We start from the raw sequence: 20244 nt of genomic DNA on the forward strand, positions 1-20244 counted from the left end.
GGGGGGAGGGGCTACACACAGCATGCTGAGCAGGGCACTAAATAGAAGACTGAAGGGAGTTCTTGCTTTTCTTTGATATTTTCAGTTTTGCCTGTTAGGATGCCCAAAGTCGCACCACAATTTGCACGCACCTCAGGCCTGCTGAACAATTACATATTTCGGCATAAAGGAAAAAAATTGCTAAAAGAATGCGCGCACAGCGAGCATTATGGATGCCAAAAATACGATGGAACCGCACAACCGGCAGATTTGCCTGATTCATACGAAATTCACCACATGTATTCTTGACCCCAAAATGAACAAAAAGTTACCGATGACCCACGCCCTAAACCAAACAGGAAGTCAGCCATCTTGAGTCGAACGTCAAAAATGGTGAAACGCGATTGCGTGAACTAGTCTGAGGGGCTTGATCCGATTCGCTTCACCGGAAAATCTTTCGCAATCACATTCTAAATGCTGTATCTTGGCTTTTTTTCAATGGATTTGCATCAAATTCACTGAGAGTGAGTATTTTTCATACAAAATTCACCACATGTATTCTTGACCCTAAGATGAGCAAAAAGTTAAATTACAACCACGTCCAAAACCAAACAGGAACCCAGCCATCTTGGATCTAAAAATGGTGAAAATGAGTCCGAGGGGCTCCATGCAATTCGCTTCAAACTTGGCCAGAAGACTTGGGACCCACTGAAGATTAAAAATCATCGAGATAATTTGCGTGTCTTTAACGGTTTGGTCGTGCGCGCATTACAAACGCAACGCAAAAACGAGCACAAACTGTGATGGACCCGCACGACCAGCTGGCTTGTCCTATTCATACGACATTCGTCGCATGTATTCTTGACTCCAAGATGAGCAAAAAGTTATGGATGAATTTGCCCAAACCCAAACAGAAAGTTGGCCATCTTGGGGTAATGGGGTTTTGCTTTTGTACGAACTAGTCTGAGAGGCTTCACTCGATTCATCTCTAACGGTTTGGTCGTGGTGCGACTGGCGCCATTTCGCACGCCATTATTGAAAAATGCATATAATTTTCAAATGTAATGTTCAAACTACTTCATATTTGATACACATGTTGACTGTTTATCCCTAAACAAGACTCAATGTGAAAATTACCCATCATGCCTTGCATACTCAGAGGGTGCTGCTTTTAGTGCCGTGCAACGCTAACAGCGCTAGCGGACGATATATCGTGTTGACTTCAAAATAGTGTTGGATGAATCTTATAAGATGGGAACAGGTCGCTGATGAAGAAAAAACAGGCTGTGATCAGTGGGAGGGGCCTATAATGTCACCGGAAAATCCTTCGTCATCACATTCTAAATGCTGTATCTTGGCTATTTTTCAATGGATTCGCATCAAATTCACTGAGAGTGATTTTTACTGTTTTTCCCTTCATACTGGGTTTGTTCGACCGGTGCCATTTTGCGTGCCATAATAGAAAAACCGCTATAACTCTGATGGGAGCAGGTCGCTGATGAAGAAAAAACAGGCTGTGATCAGTGGGAGGGGCATTTTACACGCCATAACAAAAAAGTCTCATATTTGATACACATGGGTTGCCGACCCCGGCCACTCCTTCGGACCCTACATTTTTAATGTTGTTTGTGTGTGATTGGAGTCACTTTGTATATTTTGTTATTGTTTTGTATATTATAATTGTGTATATGCATATGTTATTTCTGTGTATATTTGTAGTTGTGTGTTTAATATGAAATAGTTACATTTAAATGTATAGTTGCCTGTTACTAGTCTGTGGGTCAGTATTAGATTAGTAATTACATTATTTATTCTTCCTTAAATCAAGCAGCATAAATGATGTAATAATGAGTAAGTTCTACAGATGGAATTTTGAGTAAAATTAAGTTGTCTGACATGATGGTACAGTTTCTAAAATAGATTTTTTTCCCCTGGTATTAAAAAAAAGAATTCTGCTGAACCACTAAATATAACAGCAATGTTATTCCATATTCTTTTGAGGCTTAGAATATCCTCATAATAACAACAACATTATCAACCACTGATATGTTGGACTGTGGAAGGACAGGACTAAGCTCTGCCCTTTGTTTTCTGGGGTCGGATTGATTGCTGATTGCTTGTTGTCCTAAGTCATGTTGTCTTTCTTGTCAGCTGCCACACTAAACGTATTTAGCTTTAAAGGAATGAAAGGCTTTAACCTTTTGCTGAAGTCCTTGTTTTAATAACAAATCCTTCTTTGTCTTTTTTTTTCAGACTCATTCCACCTCTCAATCAGCTGGACCTGCTGAGAAATCTGAAAGCCAAATCATTCAGGTACATTAGGAAGGACCATTAAGGATTGATTATCATGATTATAGTAAGACATAATAAGGATCCTCCTCCTCAATCTTCTGTTGTTTGTCCTGATCCAGATGGGAGGGACTGGAACATATCACAGATTATCTGGGAAACGAGGCAGTAAAGTGCATTCTAAGATAAGATAAGATAAGATAAAACTTTTTTGTTCCCTCAATGGGGGAAATGTAAATGTTGCAGCAGCTCCAAAAAACAGGGAAACAGGGAATTTAACAGGATCAAACAATAATTAAAGAAGGGAAGAAAAAATACAATAGAATTAAATAATACAAGGCATAAGCACTATCTACACTTCCACTTGTGGATCACACAGTTTTCTAGTTTTCTATCTGTTGAACAGGGTGTGTATATAATATTTGGTGTTATTCTTTGGCCCAGGTTATCATTGTAAATAAGAACTGGTTCTCGGCTATAACTATACCTGGTAAGATAAAGGGAGAATAAAATGAAAATAAATACAATTTACTGTACCATGATAAATGTCACTATTAAAAAAATAAACAAAACAAAAAAAAAAACATAAATAAATTGCTTCATATTTCCTTTAAAAGCCCTTTTAAAAAGTTTTGTTTTTTAGACAGGTAATGATGCCTGTTTCCTCATTTGACGACACATTATTTTTTGGCTTTTTATATCCATCATTTAGGGGAGAAATCTTATATTAAATATGAAAAGCAATGCAAAAAATGTATTCAAAGAGCACAATACGTAATATAAACGTAACCATTCAACAAAAACCTTTGATCAAAATATTGATTATAGTAGAAGTTTTATACTCGACTTTGAATGAAGTCTTAACTCATAGTGGAGATGATAAAAATGTTTTACTCATTCCACATAATTTGAGTAAAATCTGAATATTTAAATGCCAAATAAAACAAACTTTATCATGGCTCATCTGATTTCCAGCTTCAGTTATTAATGTCTGAGCTGCTGCACATAACTAATCATCCATATTATTACAGAACAATCATCTATTAACTAGTAAATACACAAATTCAGCTATCTGATGTAACCCTAAAAGTGGAGGGAGGAAAAAATGAACAGGATCTAACAAATTTTTTTTAATCCAAGACTAAAGAAATCCTAATTTAGTAAAACTGAGTAATAAAATAACCAAAGCAAAGACTGATTTACTGATAAAAACCACAAATTTATCTTCCTGAACCAGAAACTTGGCTGGATACTGTTTTGGCTTGAAAATACCGGTACTAAAATCTGCTGAGCGTACAGGATGATGTGAAATATTGGATGGGTTGGCACTGCAGCTGATTGGACAGCAAATGTGATTGACAGGTCACTGCACCCAGAGATCTGAGATTACAGTGAATAAAGAATACTAAGTAAACATCTAACATCTTGAATGATTTAACACAGTGATGTGGCCGGGGGGCCACATTCGAACCTCGGTCTAATTTTTGTGTGCCCCCCAAAGTAAACCTACAAAATGAGAGGGAAATACACAAAATTACAACAAAACAAAACCAAACAAAACAGCAACAAAAATACACAAAACAACATTAAAAACACACAAACCTATGTTCTGTCCTGTATTAATACTCAGGTTCTTTATTCTAAATGCAAACATAAATGTAGATAATGTGGCCCTAGAATCAGACAATGCCATTTTTATGGCCCCCGCACAGCCTGCAGCGATAACATTTGCCCACCTCTGGTTCAACCAGAGAGATGATGTAACTCACAATTAATGAGACTTGTGAGTGATGAATGGTTAGTTGAACTCATCACTAAATGTACAGCGGAAGCAGGCAACGGTGCTGTTGGATGTCACATCCAACACTGTAGACACTGCAGGTGCAGGTGAGCTGTGCTCTGCCCTGTGACTGTCCCTGAAGCCCCTCCCTCTCTGTATATCCACAGCTTTCTCATTATTAATCTCTGATCAATGAATCAACACATTTATACCGTGCGGGAAAAACAAAGGCAATGGATACGCACGTATCTTTATATATTATTACTGATGGTTTAAACACATGGAGACTGTGATATCTTAATAAAAATATGGTACACATTAAACACGTAATAAAACAATGATTATATAATCATTTGTATGGATTTAAAATCATATTAGAACATTTACCACGATATTCTGTTTTATTTCCTTTTAACATACTGTACAGAAGTGGTATTTAAAAAAAAAGTACAACAGAAGTCTTTTTGACTCCTTTTTCTTTTTGTAGATCTTTATTGAGTGTTTTAAAGCATCACTAAATGATTGATGTCATTTCATGAGAGTGCGTCTGCAGCTTAAGCCAGGCCTGCTGCTTAAACTTGGTCGGGAGCAGGTTTGACCCACGGACTGCGTTACTATGGTAACTAAGGTGTTTTCCATAAAATTATGGACTATGAACTTATATTTTTGGTTAAGAGATTTTGTTAGATGAAATGGCCTAAGGCCACTTCACGACTAAGGGAGTAGATTATATAATTTCTCAAAAAGTCTGCATAACTACAAAACTGGAAAACTTCTGACTGCTCTGAAGACTGAAGACAAGAGAGACCTGGAAGCAAGAGCGAGCACAGGAAGCAAGAGAACAAGAGAGGGAGGCGATTCAATTTATAATCAGGTCAAGATGTTAAAGCACATTTGCAGTGTAGGAGGAGTGAGGCCTGATTGGTTTAAACACCAGAGGCGGGAGTCTTAACTCTACAGTGAAAAGACAAGATGGGGTGTGTCTATGGTCAACATGTGCTTTTGAACAAGTTCTGGAACAAGTGACGAGTTGTATGGAATTATGGTAGCAGGCATGCTGCTGATTGGAGCTGGCAGCTTTCTAACCTATCGCAAAGTCTGTATTACTTTGGCAACTGTTTTGGGAAGGCTGCCAGTCATTTCTGAAGGATGGGGCAGGGCCTCAACACTCAGACTCATGTGATGAATTACCTTAAATGCAAGCAGGAGCTTCTTTTGGATCGTTTACGCAGAATTGAAACCAACTTGGAGAAGTTGAGTGCCTAGCTTGCAAGTTAAGGCCACTTTATTGGATTAATACAGAGAGAACCAGGACACAAGGCTATTGAAATTGACCTAGCCTAAATCAAAAACACATTGCTTATCTTTTTTTTGCTCCCAAAGCCAGCCATTCAAGGTTGTCTCATCTATCTATCACTAGGAAGTTTCTGCAGACAGACGCTCCATCCCCACCACTGATGATGATGTCTGTGCATTACAGACCCTGGCCGTGTGCACTGAAGTGTATATGACAATACAGTAGTGAATCTCAATCCATTTATTTATTTTTAAAATGTATTTTAAATAAGCATATAGGCTCATTGGTTTTTTGTCAAAAAATAAATAAAAATTCACAGCACCCCCTGTTTAGAATGACTTCTAGCGGCCCTGACTGATAGACACACTGATAGACTCATGACACATAGGGTAATTTTGATTATTTAAGTTGTTTTTTAGGTATTTTCATTTTCATATTAATTTTGTGTATTTTTGGAGTCATTAACTGCGGGGGGCTGCAGGAAATTAGTCAGTGGGCCACATGTGGCCCTTGGGTCACCAGTTGCCCATGTCTAGTCTACAATATAATCAAAGAAATTTGATTATAAACTGCTGACAAGGAATGATAAAAATGATAAAACTGCACCATGTACTCTGTGTTTTCTGCTCACAGGAAGGATTCTCAGGCTGAACCCTCTCCCAGGTCTGTGATCCAATCATTTATCATCTCTCTTCAGCTTCCTTTGGCTTCTTATCAATTCAGCTCTTAGCTTGTGCTGGGCGACTCCTCTTGTGGGAGTGTGAGCACAAGACCCATGTCTGCTTGTGCGAGATGCGGCTGTGCGTCGTTAGGTGCCTCTTTCAAAAGTGGTGGTCATGCTACATTTGCTCATGTGATGCTCAAAGATCAGCCCAGCTTTTTTTTTCTTCAGCATCATCACAGGAATTGTTCCCTTTGGGGGAGTTTGCCTGTGTTTTGTCCTACTGGGTCTTGACACTGGCAAATTCTGTAACAAAATATGTTGTAGCACTTTATTGTAACTGTTATCACTTATTAGAGTAAAAAAAAACACTAACCTATACACACTTATGACTCTGAGCCACTTTATTAGGTCCACTTGTTCAAACTGATTAGGAATCAAAGGAAATCATATGGGCTAAGGTTACTGACAAAAGATTTGTGCATGCTCACACAAATATTTTCACAGAACTAGTGTGTGTACACATACAGCTTGTGCAAAAATATTGCATTTACACCTAAATGTATATTTGAGGATAACAATTGCACTTTCAGATTTTATTCCTATGGATATAAATCTGACAAAGGTAAAACAACAGTATGGGTTGAACGCCTGCTATTGCAACTGAATTTTGATATTGTCTGAGATTAGATCAGTGAGGTCTTTTTGGATCAGTGATGTCACTAACCGTCACAGTTGGCCCTGCTTCTCCTATAAAAGATGGGAGGAGGTACTAGGTTGTCTCTTCTCACAGCCCCCAGTGAGCATTGACTGACAGCTCCGAGTAGAACTGTGCAGCGCTCTGGGGCGGGGCTGCTGTGACTGGGTGTGTCTTAATTACTCTAGGAGCAACACCCATGATCAAGGCATTTTTTGAGTTTCCCACTAGTGGCAGGTCAGCGAAATCCTTTAAAGATCAGATTAGATACAAACACTGCATCTTCACAAAATGTAAACATTTGTTGTTATACTGGGTGAAATGGTCATTTCATCCTGAGAGTAGTCAATGAAAAGGAACAAAATCTGTAGCAGCTGGAATGTTGTAAAAACTCTGACCAATCCCTGCCATTCGGTTCAAATGTAAAGAAACAATCAGATGACTTTATTTCTTGTCCTGCCCCCCCCCCCCCCCCCCTTCCCTCCCTTCTCCGTTACCATAAATGTCAAGCACATATGAGGATCTGAAGGGCACCCTTTCTAACTCTTTAGGTTTTAGGTGTACCAAATAAAATGGCTTACACACGTATCGTCCTAAACAAGTTACTTTATAGTTAAGTCCAAGAAACACCTTCTGAATTTCAAATCATGTTACAACAAAGTGTTACTGGCATACTCTGCTGTTTCTTTAAGTGTTCCCACTGCTGTTTGATCTTTTGTCTCTTTTATCGCCCACCACTGCAGTAATGAAAGTGCACACAATGACACACTTTGTGGGTGCTGTCCCAGAAACATTAGGTACCGTTGCTGCACATTATACTAATAATTGCACTGCAAGTGTGTATGTGTGTGTGTGTGTGTGTGTCTTTCCATTTCTATGACCGTTTCTTTTCAGCGTTTGACCTGCAAGAAGGTATAGGAGTCAAAACCTCAAGGCCATGAGATCTACTTTGAACGATGAATTATTATGTTCACATTCTGTTTTATGCTTCCCTCAGTGAAGATGTACCCTTGTCTACTGCCTGATTTAAGGCTTTAATTTGCGTAATTTCTATGTGCAGTTGAATTGCTTGCTGCCTTTTAGGGCCTGATCAGCTCAATCAGCAGATAATTGTTTGTAGGGTAGACATGTCCTATGTCTCAGGCAGATTATACAGATTCAAAATGGTAAACCTTTTTTTTTTTTTTTGCATGTTTTGTTCGCACTTCTCTGCAAAGAGTGAGAGCACAGCTCATCCTTTTGAGACATGCACTGTCATTTTGCTTCCCATGCATGCCAGCTTGTAGCTTCCTGCTGCTTGCCTGAACCACTGAACGCACCATAGTGCATATGTCTCCTACGTTTCTGACGAGGTAAGAGTCATCATCAGGTATTTACTGTATTGTGCAGATTCTTTTTTTTTTGGGAGGTAAATGCAGACATGTATTAAAGGCAATAACTTCAGAAAAAGATACCCTCCCGCTCTAAGTAAAATGAAATAAATATTTGGCGAAACAGATCCTTTTTCTTTTTCATTCTAGTGTCAACTAATATTTTTCTGTAACTAAACACAAACAACAGAAAATAGAAAGTTAACAACAAAGGAAAAATGGCGTCTTCATCTCCAGGCAGTTCTTGTCTGTTCTTTTTCTATTTTTCATTTAAAAATGTAATAAACAAAAGGGATTGTGACTGTTAGGTTGATTGGAGTCTCTAAATTACCCATAGGAGTGAATGTGAGTGGTTTGTGTCTGTGTTGCCCTGCGATTGACTCACGTCCTGATTAGCGTGTCTCGCGCCCAGTGTGAGCCGGAGATTGGCACCGGCAGACCCCCGTGACCCTGAAAAACAGGAACAAATGGGTGTGAAAATGGATGGATGGATGGATGGATAAAAAACTATATAAATTTTAAGATACAACAAATAATGCTTTAATAATTTAAGTTGACAAAATCTGATCTTAGGGTTGACATATTGTAATTTTTTCCTCCCAATGTTGTAAAAAGAGATGTGCAGATTCAATAATAATAATAATTATTATTATTTAATAGACTAAATCTTTGTGAGAAGACTTCAAATCATGAATGTAAGTCTTTGCCTTGAGATGAGGTTGATCTAATGTCCATTCTGATACACACAGTACAATATCATCTTGTATTGCCCGTTACTAAAAAAAAAAAACACATGGTTTTCTTTGTATGTCGTAATTACACGCAGAAAGCATTCTTAGAGTCAAAGCAAGTAGTGCTTTTAACAAAGAAAAGCCTGCACTTGCACAAAATTTTCTAAAGTCACAAAAGCAGAAAAAAATGAGACATTTATTGGTAATAAAAGTTTTCCCATAATGGTTTGAAAACTAAAACAAAAATCAGCAAAGAACAAAACAGAATAAATGCATCTAAGAGACAACTAAAGATGAGCAAGCTAATGATGACGATCTCTGGTTGTTTCCCGTAGTCGAAAAGCCAGCCTGAAGGACAAAGTGTTTCCCAGCCCTTACAAAGCGCCTGTTGTCAAAGAGAAGACCCAGTCTCCCAGCGCAGAGGACGGTGCTGATGAAAGCCCCGGCAAGGTGGCCAAGAGCTGGAGCTTCACTGAGAAGAACAAAGGCCAGAAGAGCAGCTTCAGAGTCCGAGGCAGCGCTTCACGCCAAAACTCAGAGGGTGAGGAAGCAGCATGAAGAACCATGGATCATGTATAGTTTAGGTTTAAACACTAGAGTAGAATCAGAGGATACACTCATATCAAACTCATATTTTCTTTCAAGTTAGAGCCTGTGAGGTGTTTTGGTGTTGGGCAAGAATGGTAGAGCATGATAGATGTCCCAAATACATTCATACATCATCCAAGATACATAACAGAAAATATATATACATAATATATTCTCCTTCATTGTCTCTTTGGATTCATGTTGAACAGTTTAAACACATTTTCATTAGCAGTGTTTCTTCTTTGACTTCATGTTAAAATGCAAACCAGTGTTCATTTTGACAGCTAATTTAGTTTTTTGCTATGCCAGTATATATGTGGTCTCTGAGGGGGGCTCACTCTCCCACGCTTGGAAAACCCCTGCATTAGACAATATGCTCCCATGAGTTCTGATTGGATTTTGTCCCATGTTACGATTTATAGTTTTGTTTATATTAGTCAACAAAATTAAATCTTAAATATATTTTTATACAGTTTTTGTTAACATGAAAAAGGAGCCATGGTCTAGTTATTGCCACTTAAAAAAATGTAGTTGATAAAAATGAAGACTTGTGACTAAAGAGTTTAGAAAACACAGCTAAACATGTCTTTAAATTTATCAATAAAAGGTAAAACTCATTACTACATTTCCAAAGCTGACATAGCAAACAAACAAAAGAGATAAACTGAAAAATGTTTTCTTAAAAGTTTGTGTGGCTGGTTTCACATCATGCGAGTAGCCGTCGTACAGGTGTTTTTTCTGTTATTTGCTCCACTTAGTGGGACATGATGGCTTGTGTTGCAAATCTTAGGTTTTGTGTAAAGCAGTCGTTCTCAAACTGGGGTCCTCGAGTCGTAGCTCGGGGGCCCGTGAAATGTAAATGTAACCAAAATTGTTGATCATTATGAACTTACAAATCCTATCTTTGCACAAAACAGTTCAGTGGCTGGGGACCACAGGTCTATTAATCCAGTTTAACACATTTGAACAAATCTCGGCTTTGTGTAGCTTAGAGGCTTAACATAAGAAGTAAGAGCTGGTTTTCTAAACACGATCCAGACACCATTATTGTTTCCACAACTTTGTTTGGAAATGATTTATCTCTCATTCTCATCTTTCTCAATTCCATAACAAATCTTCTCTCCATGTTTCCCTCTCTCTTTCTCTTTTTGCAGCAATTGAAGGTTTAATAAGTAAGACATTGGAATATGTGGTTGGTTGGACTTTTTAGATCAACATTTCCAAAAACAAGTCAAAGCTGCATGCAGAAATCTGCGAAAAAAAAAAAGAAAAAAAAAGATTTCACTTGACCTGAACCCGTTTGTCATTGGTTTTATGTTTCTTTAGTATATATTTAATATTTCAGAAGCTAATGCAAACATATACAGTAGTCTGTCACAGCAACAGTAAGCTAAGCTAACCATGGGTTCAAGTCAATTGGTGCCAAGATGACTTAACAGTGACGCAGAGAAACATTCTACCAGAGCCCTGCTTCAGTTTGCATGACACCTCATTTTCCCTGCCAGACGTATGAGGAAATTTGACAAAAAAATGAAATGTCGTTTTATTTCCAAAACAATGGAGCAGCCTTGGCTAATTTACATATGCTAATTACAATGCTAACCTGGAGATGGTGGTGGGAAAAAAGTTTCAACAAAGCTTTGCTCACCTCAGCTGTCCTTCAATTCTGCACCGAGTCGTTTCTTTTTACCTACAAAGCTCGCTCACAATACTCCCGAACCTGCCTGAAAGTTTCCTGGTAACTGAGTTTTGCACTGCCGCTCTGCTTCAGCTGTTAATTCTTCTCAGTGAAACAGATAAAAATACTCTTTGATGAGCTTTAGTCATGTCTTTTATTTCAGAGGCTAGTCTTCCAGGTGAAGAAATTGGGGACGACAAGAGCTGTCATTGTGAGTTTCTCACTGAGGAGTTACCGCCAGGATTGAAAGTTACAATCAGGGCGATATGGTAAGAGCTCAATAAACTGTGATTTTCTTTAGTCAGGCAACGTCATCTTTGATCTGTACCCCTGAATCATTTTACTGTAAAACACCCAAAACTTTGCCTTTAAAGATCCTTTGATAAGTTAAACTTTCTCGCTGAAGATAGTTAAAATGGTAAACTCTACATGAGGACAGTATAAAAGCAAAGGGTGCAAACAATTGTGTAAGCTCTTTTTGATGGAAGATGAGATAAGATAGAGCTTTATTCATCCCACAGTGGGTAAATGTGGGTTGTTTCAGCAAAATCACTCTAATACCTTGAAAACATAAATTCTTTATTAGGCACAACTACAACATTGTCTCCAATAACAGACTTGTCATATTTGCCTTGTCATTGCTAGCTAAGATATTATTAGCAACAGTCCCTTTGAAAACAGAACTATAGCAAATATACGCATATCCTGTTTAAGATGTGAAGCCATATTTCCCAGTAATTGGGTTGGCAACTGTTTTTCCATATATACCCTCTAAGCTCCTCTGGGCAGCTTTAAATTTAGTTTCTGGCTAATTGTCACTCTGGATCATGTTCACACACAGCTCGAAGCCAAGAGTCATTGTTCATATTATTACTGACATCTGTGTCTCAGCAGAAACTCAAAGGGCCTGTACTATGAAGCTGGATAAGTGCTGTATAGCCGAGATATAGCTCCATTAGTGGGCTTGACTTAATCAAACATTCTCCATCACAGAGCAGCTGTACTACGAAGCAGGATGTCAACACATTCACTTAACCCAGCACAGTCGTGTTTCCGTTCACGTAGTCTGCCTCAATTTCACACACACTGGGATGGAAACGCATTGTTTCGTTCTGATGACTCAGTTAACCCGGTGTAAGGGACTATACAGTACTATACCGCTCAAGTTTGAATTCATTCATTGGTCCAAAGAAACGGAGAGCGCCTGACACAGGCTTCATCAGCTGACTGCAGATTGGTCCATCAGATGTAATTCCATACTTTTCCTATAGGATGTCAACGGTAAATGAAAATATTGCATTTATCTATAAATTATTATTTTTTTCACAGCTGTCAGATCTGCATCAACCATGATGAGAACTGATTGGTCAGCAGGCAGGACTTTTGTAATCACTCAGATCTTATCCACTTCTTAACCTGGTCCCAACCAGGTTAGTCATTCAGCCTAAGTTACCATGGTGATTTACCTCGGTAAGAAGTTAGCCATGTCATAGTACAGGACACATGGAATAAATCCCAGAAGTTAGCATGATAAGAGGAAATCCAGCTTCGCAGTACAGGCCCAAAATGTCTGCTATGAGGTGGTTGTTATTTTAAGATGATAATGATGATGATGATGTGTCCTTCCCTCACAGTGTCATGAAGTTCATGGTATCCAAGAGGAGGTTCAAAGAAAGCTTACGGCCTTATGACGTCATGGACGTGATCGAACAGTATTCTGCAGGTCATCTGGACATGTTGTCCCGCATTAAAAACCTGCAGTCCAGGCAAGGGCACCTTCACTTTCTGAGCCACTTATAATGATTCCTTTTTACCTGTAAGAGAAGAATCAAATACTATCTCTAAGACCAATTTTAATGGCAACTAAAAAATCCATTCACTAGATAAAAAAGTTTACATGAAGTTTTGCCTTTTATTCAGACAATCAGCAACATTATCTTGAATTGAAATTTATTTACTTTTCAGTTTAGGGGAAGAATCTTTGATAATCTCTGGATTCATTAATAGATCTTGTAATGCATATTTGATTTTACCAGTGCATGCCCAGTGTGGCAGACTGGGTGTAATCAGAATATCTGACTCTCAATGTGATCATCAAAAACAACAGTAAGAAGAGTAAGCAGTGCAGCAACAGTAACATAGGCACACATCCATCTTTCAGTGTCAATACTATCACTACAGGAACCCATGGGAATGCACACAACACTGAGCATGATGTAATATCTTATTGTTATAATATCAGAAACATTGTAAATATTGTACATTTTATGCTCCAGTGATCGTCACTTAAAAAAAAAAAAACACGAGTTATTGTTACTTTAAAAAAGTCTCTAACATATATAATCCCATCATCTATGTATTCCCCAGACGACTCAACAACAATCTGAATCATATGATACCAGGATCATTTATATGCTAATATGTTATTGAGCAATTCAACTCCACAGTATACAGTAAATCCCAAACTCTCAACGAGTTTGGATGAGACGTGAATTCTATTCAAGCAAAAATCAAATTCCAGATGCCTCAACTGAATTTGTTTTGTTCAAAATGAGATGCCAACATTTGCAAATGTATTTTATAACCACTGGCATTGAAAGAGTTAAAACTGGAAGTAATTAAAGGGATTTGTTAACAGGAAAAATAAAATAAAAATTGATTTTATGTCAATCTTTTCAAAATAATTGGTTATTTCAATGTAAGGCAAACCTCAGATGGGCAGTTAGTGAATCTGCTTTTTGGTGTGTCACTATTCCTGCTGCATGTTTTATATTCAAACCAATATACTGTATATATTATCTATTTAATCCTGATCCAAAGCAACATGACTCACTCTTCTTGAATGCTTCACAAATTCATTTTAGATAAAACATTTCACACCTGTATTCCCACAGTTTTCTACGTCACTTTTCCCTCCTGCTAATGAACTCACATCTTGATACCCTGAAGGTCTAACATGCAGAAGAAATATATTCCAACAGTGAAACACATACAAGTTTCATCCATGGAGCTAGCCAGTCTCACCCTATGTCTTGTGTGTATGGAATATATTGACACTTGTTCTCCATAGCTGATGTGATTTCCACTTCGCTTCATTTTGCGTTGCACTCATGTCGTCTCTGTGTGCCTTGCCAGGATAGATATGATTGTTGGGCCTCCTCCCCCAACAACACCGCGCCATAAGAAGTCCACTGAAGGTCCTAGGTTAGGTTAAATGATCCTTGAGAATGACCATTTTAACAGCATTATTCTCTTTATATCATGGTCCAAATTTAAAGACAGTGAACATGCTACCATATTATTTTGATTAATTAGACCCCCACTCGAGTTTGAGCTGCTTGGCCTGTCTCATTAAATTAGAGTGACCAGGCTGGATTAAAACAAAATGATTTATCCTAAATACAGAATAACCAAATACGAATGGCAAGCAGTATGAGAATGGATTTAATATCAGTGAAATCAAATAGAATTAAGCTCTACTAGTGCTCAAATTTAGCGTATGTGTAGTAAATTTTGGTTACCAGTGCGTGCGTACACTTTATTAGTGAATTACTAGTACTACAAGTAAGCCTTATATGCTAATAACGGGGTAGGGGAAGCAAATTAAGTCTTGGCATTGACTTTGTAGAATATTACAACCAATAATGATGCTGGATTTAGTTATAACTCCTCCTACTTAATTTGCATTGGGTCTACAGTAAGTACTATTGAAACAAAAAAAAAATTGTTTTTTACCAGTAAAGCTTTTTCATGCACGAGTGTGCAACTAGTCCAGGGGTCTGCAACCTGTGGCTCTGGAGCCTCATGTGGCTCTTTGACTCTTTTGCAATGGCTCCCTATAGCTTTAGAAAAGAAAAAAAAAAAAAATTGTTATTTTTTACAGAGGGTATTAATGATTAATGACATTGACTTTAAATACAATTATGATAAAACAATTTGTTAACCTTAAAATAAACCTTTATACTTCAACTCCTGCAACCTCTACAGACCATCAACTTTTTTTGCACCTGTGGTTAACCTTAAGTTTTAAATCCCTGGTAAGATAACTAAACTAACAAAAAGACTATTCTGGAAGAAATTAGTGATTGTATTTGTGTGGGGAAAGATTTAATTAACTGTATAGAATTTTATACATTGTATTGTCTTCATTGAGAAGGTTTTTTTTCGGCTCCGGAAGGACTTTAAGAGTAAAGGTTACAGATCTTTGAACTAGACCTAACCTCTTACTAGCAAAAATGTTTACTAATAGAATATTTTGTGTTACTAGTAACAACAAAGCTTTCAGTTTTTACTAAACATATTTTAAGTCTACTCGTAACTACAGTACGTACTACTACACTTTTTTAATTTTTTAATTTGAATTGAATTCATTAGTGTATTGTACATTTTGACAAACCTTTTATTTTATACAGATGCCTTTGTGGAAAGTGGAAAATAAACTAAGTTCCAATTGTGCAAGATCTAGTCTCTTCCTTTTTAAGTTTATACATGAGATGTTTACTGCAAGGAAACCGTGATAACATTTATTAGCAACAATAACCATGGGGGGTGAAATTAACTAGTAACTTTTACTTTGAGTACTATTTAATTGAGCTACTTTTTTTTTTTTACTTAGGACTGGTCAATTTTGCCCCCCCCCCAAAAAAAAATCTCAGATTTTTTAAAGAAAAATTTGGGTTTTGATTTTTTATTTTTATTTTTCAATGCACTTAAAAATGACTGCAGACATCAGATATATTGTCAAAAGTGCAACTTTATTGCTGTGATTGTCCTCAAGAGTTAAAATGCATAGAACAATCCCAAGATAAAAAGGAAATGAGGTTCTGTCATTCAACAATTTCAAGCTTTAACCCAGGTTTAAGCAAAAGTGCAACAGCAACTTTACATTAGCTTAAATTTTCTGATTAAGAAATCAGATAACTACATATTTTAGAAACTATAACATTACAATTAAAAACATAATAAACTCTTCCCTCAGCATCTCAGCATAGTGCGAATAAAAAATTGAACATGCATGTGGCACACATATAGCCTACTCAAAGGGTAAACAAAGAGGGGGCTGGCTCATCACGCTATGGTAACCCACAGGGACGGAATGCAAAAAGTCAAAAAAAAAAAAAACTGTTGTGGGGGAAAAAAAAATAATAATAAAAAAAATATATTTTTTCAAAACTCGAATTTGTTTTTATCTACAAATTCGATAAATCGATAGCCCTATTTTTACTTGTACTTGAGTATTTTATGTATGACTTACTTGTACTTGTATTTCAGTAAAATTTAAATCAAGAAAAAGTACTTCTACTTGAGTAAAATATAAGTACTCTTTACACCTCTGACTAGTAGTACTAGTAAAGCCAAAATATTCCCTAGTAACACTAGTAGACCTAATGCAAATAAAGTGGGATATAAAGCTTACACGTAGTACCAGTGACACTTTCTGATTCACTAGTAAAGTGTACTCACTTAGTGTACTAGTAGATGATAACTATGCTTGATATCACCAATATCAAATTTATGCTAAAACGGCTTTCCATTAAAAAGTTTTCTGATGTAATTTTTTAATGAAGTTCAGAATTGGGTTAATTTATACCAGCTGCTGTCCAAAAAACACAACGGGTTTAAGATAATGAACCATGCCAAATGGCTCACTCTACAGGGGGTTGAAGTACTGAATGCTTGCAGTTATTGTAGACAGAGGCAGAACTCCCCCTGTGGGATGAGACGGGAATGAGGCATGAATCACCACAAATGCATGCAGAGTGATGCATTTTGACTCATTGCAGTGATACCGACTTTTATCATTGAGGATCTCATGATGCATGCATTCACACCATTTAAACCCTTTTTGGAAACGTTTCATGTACAGAAGCGTCAGGCCTTCATAACATGCTATTCTAATTGCATCTATTTGTACAATGAGCATCATCAGAGTAATTTCCGTGTACAAGTACTTCATTTTTTAGCATCATCTCACATTTTATTTATAAAATTGGGAATTTGTGCATTTAATTTGGTGTTTTAACTGTAACATTTCATTTTTTTCAAATATTAGAGTTGACCAGATAGTGGGTAAAGGCCCCAAATCCGAAGGAGACACTGCAGAGGACCAGAGTATGATGGGACGTATTGTCAAAGTGGAAAAACAGGTAAGAATGTTCCTCCCTGGCCTGGATGGAAGCCCTCCACGTGCAGTTTAAATATGTATCATAAGTAGGGGTGGGACGACACATGGAGTTCACGATACAATAGATAACAATGGGCTTGAGGAAACGGTTTGGGAGGGGAAACTAGTTACTAAATAAATTGCAGTTGGAATAAAATTATATATATCGTGCGATACCTTTTCTCACGATATATCGTCCCACCCTTAGTAATTCGTTTTCCACATGTTTGGTTCAATAGTTTAATTTCTGTGTGCATCTGCAGGTATTCTGTATGGACAGAAAACTGGACTTTTTGGTAAACGTGTATGTGCAGCGTATGGGCATCCCTCGCTCAGAGACAGAGGCCTTTTTCAACTCCAAAGAGTCATATCCAGCCCCGCCTTACCATAGTCCAGAAGAAAGCAAGCTGGAGAAAGAGGCAGAAGGGGAAGTAAAGGAGGAAATAGGATTGAAGATATGTGCAGTAGTTGATATCCCGTGCTCTGATGGATCTTTAGAAAAGAAAGACCCGTTACTTGGCCAGTCCATAGCGAGATCGGCGACAGGAACTCCCTCAGGCAGCAACGGCCGGCCTTCAAGCTCCTGGCAGCACCAGCTGCAGAACCCCATCAGTCAACCAGCCTGGGGCAGCAGTGTAGCAAACACCCCATCACCAGTAGGTGGCAGCGGCGAGCACTCGCCCACAATTTTCCGCCTCCCACCTCCCCCTGCACCAGCCCATGACCATTCTTCATCCTGTCAAGTGGGTAGTAGACGCGACAGATGCTCTCAGGGCCGTCGGCGCCATAGAAGGCAAAGGTGTAATCAGGAAGCCACGGCCGCAGAAAGCGACACCTCAGTCTCCATCCCATCTGTTGATCATGAGGAGCTGGACCGCTCTTTCAGTGGCTTCAGCATCTCCCAAGCAAAGGAGGACTTCTTAGGACCTTCTTTCTTTACAGGGTCTGGAGGGGGAGCATGTGGAGCTGGGACTGAACCTGGGGCTGGACCATCACTGTGTGCAAGGGTCAGGCCTTTCATAGCAGAGGGAGAATCAGACACAGACTCAGACCTCTACGCTCCCTCACCGCTGTCCTTCACTGGAGAGGTCTCTTGTGGGGAGAGGGGATGGCCTGGACTAAAATAGGTCAGGGAGGGCACCTCTGCCTAGCAGACACATTGCTGGGAAAAGAGATCATTGCTTCAGATGCCAACACAAGACTCATAAGATCTCACAGCCAAATGACTAAAAGAAATGCTAACTGCAAGATTCCAAGTAGCTGTGGATGAGAGTAGAAGACTTTCATTGAAGGGTTATGAACCCACTTTTTTGATTGTATTTCCACACTTGATAAACAATACTTGATTGCAGCTGCACTGTATCCATCAAGTATGTGATTGCAAGGAAGACATTTTGAATTGATCACCTCAAAACAAAATAATGCTATGTTTAGCATTTTGGTATTTCTGCACTGCTTCTGTTCAACACGGATTATGGAAAGAATAATGGGCTTTCAGCATTTGTTCCAATGTTGGTTGGTTTCAGTTTAGTTAATGGTAATACTAAAACATTGGCTGTGGTATTCATGTTGAAGTCAAGCAAAATGATTAGAGAATATCAGAAGAATATTGATTTAGCCTTGGGATTTTGCAGTATCACAATGAACTTCCCTTTAAGTCGCACTGGTGGTGCCCCTTGATCAAGAGAACCTCCTGCATGGCATGTTACTTGATTTTAAAGCTCGTAATCATCAGGTAATAAAACCAAATAGCAGGAAAAAGTCAACTCCTAAATTTCATTGAACATATTTTTTACTTAATTCAGTAAATGAACATTAAAAAGCATATGCACGAGTGGTTTGAAGCTACAATTAGATTTTAGTCTGATGATTTTCAAAGATTACATTCATTCCATCCTCCAATTTTAAAGATGTTCTTCTCCTGGGTAAATTCATTACAAAGTGACACATGGGCAATCATCTGATGTCACAATGAGCTAATGGGAGTTAGTGATTATCATTTAATAAAATCACTCATGCCTTATTAATGCTGAACCTTTTAAACACTCACATATAACGTGACTTAGCCCGCATTCGATTTCTTACCTGTGTCTGGGATTGTTCGCCTCTACACTAAAAGCGGCAATGCAATAAAACACAAGCAAGGCCATCAAGAACCAAGCTTTATTTTTACACGAGAATCCACTTTTGAGTGGACAAAGGAATCATGTCACGTATAACACTTCTTAAATATGTTTAAAAAGCTGTGGCCTCCATGTTTAAGGCTAGGAATTAGCATTTATATTGCTAACATCTGCACCTTGTAGATTTAATGTTAACACACAAACAAAACATCTACATTTTACTAATACAGGATTGACATGGTCACGAAAATAAAGAAAATGTAATCAAGACTGTTAACACATCACCCACATTGTTCTGAAGAGAAGACAGGCTAGCAAGCATGTTTTGTACTCTAATGAAAGGTCTGTAGCAGTTTACATGAGACTGTAGGAAATTATTGTTTGACTGCACCTTTGTCTTCATCAATAATACTTTGTACATCACTGACAACTCTGGTCTTTGTCTCCTTTTTTGAACGTCCAACACAAAAATACGAATGTTAAATGGATATTTAAATGAGAGGTCAATTGAAAGACAAATCTATGTAACCTTTCCTGACCCCACCGGGGCCCTAAGGGAGTTTGGATCCCCAGGCCCCCAACTCACCCCATCCCTAATGCATCATCCAAGTCCGATGTATCATCGGTACTTTCGGAGGGATAAGAATGAGGTCTTCTGAGAAGACTTCCTAAATCCACAGTGACATGAAAACTGAACACAGCCCCCTTTTCAGGTTCTCCTGGAGACACTCATCTATTGAGGCTTTGGCCTTCAAGTTCAGACACAGACTGGCGTAATCTTCAACATTCGCTGACTTTGAACCACATCCCAAGCAGGTGCTGAAGACTGATGTGAGCATCAACTGGGCAGATGTAACAGGTGTTAAGAGCAGAAGCTAAAACCTGCAT

At 38.2% G+C, this 20244-nt stretch overlaps 1 protein-coding gene across 7 annotated transcripts in view; it reads left to right on the top strand.

The window, feature by feature from the left end:
- Window positions 1-19783, top strand: part of LOC114467065 (potassium voltage-gated channel subfamily KQT member 2-like) — a 43363-nt gene extending 23580 nt beyond the window's left edge. For 2 of the 7 annotated variants that reach the window (XM_028453068.1, XM_028453069.1), the window contains 9 exons: window positions 2233-2292; window positions 5979-6008; window positions 7447-7500; window positions 9140-9345; window positions 10547-10564; window positions 11234-11339; window positions 12705-12836; window positions 17123-17216; window positions 17497-19783. In XM_028453068.1, the coding sequence (XP_028308869.1) occupies window positions 2233-2292; window positions 5979-6008; window positions 7447-7500; window positions 9140-9345; window positions 10547-10564; window positions 11234-11339; window positions 12705-12836; window positions 17123-17216; window positions 17497-18360 (1564 nt within the window). In that variant the 3' untranslated portion in view covers window positions 18361-19783. Of the gene's footprint in view, window positions 1-2232; window positions 2293-5978; window positions 6009-7446; window positions 7501-7982; window positions 8056-9139; window positions 9346-10546; window positions 10565-11233; window positions 11340-12704; window positions 12837-14205; window positions 14275-17122; window positions 17217-17496 lie in introns of those variants that run through there. The other 5 variants (XM_028453073.1, XM_028453070.1, XM_028453071.1 and 2 more) reach the window with 5 other exon arrangements.
- The last annotated feature ends 461 nt before the right edge of the window (window positions 19784-20244 follow it).

Source organism: Gouania willdenowi, chromosome 7 (genome assembly GCF_900634775.1).
Source record: "Gouania willdenowi chromosome 7, fGouWil2.1, whole genome shotgun sequence".
In the NCBI taxonomy this organism is placed as follows: domain Eukaryota; kingdom Metazoa; phylum Chordata; class Actinopteri; order Blenniiformes; family Gobiesocidae; genus Gouania; species Gouania willdenowi.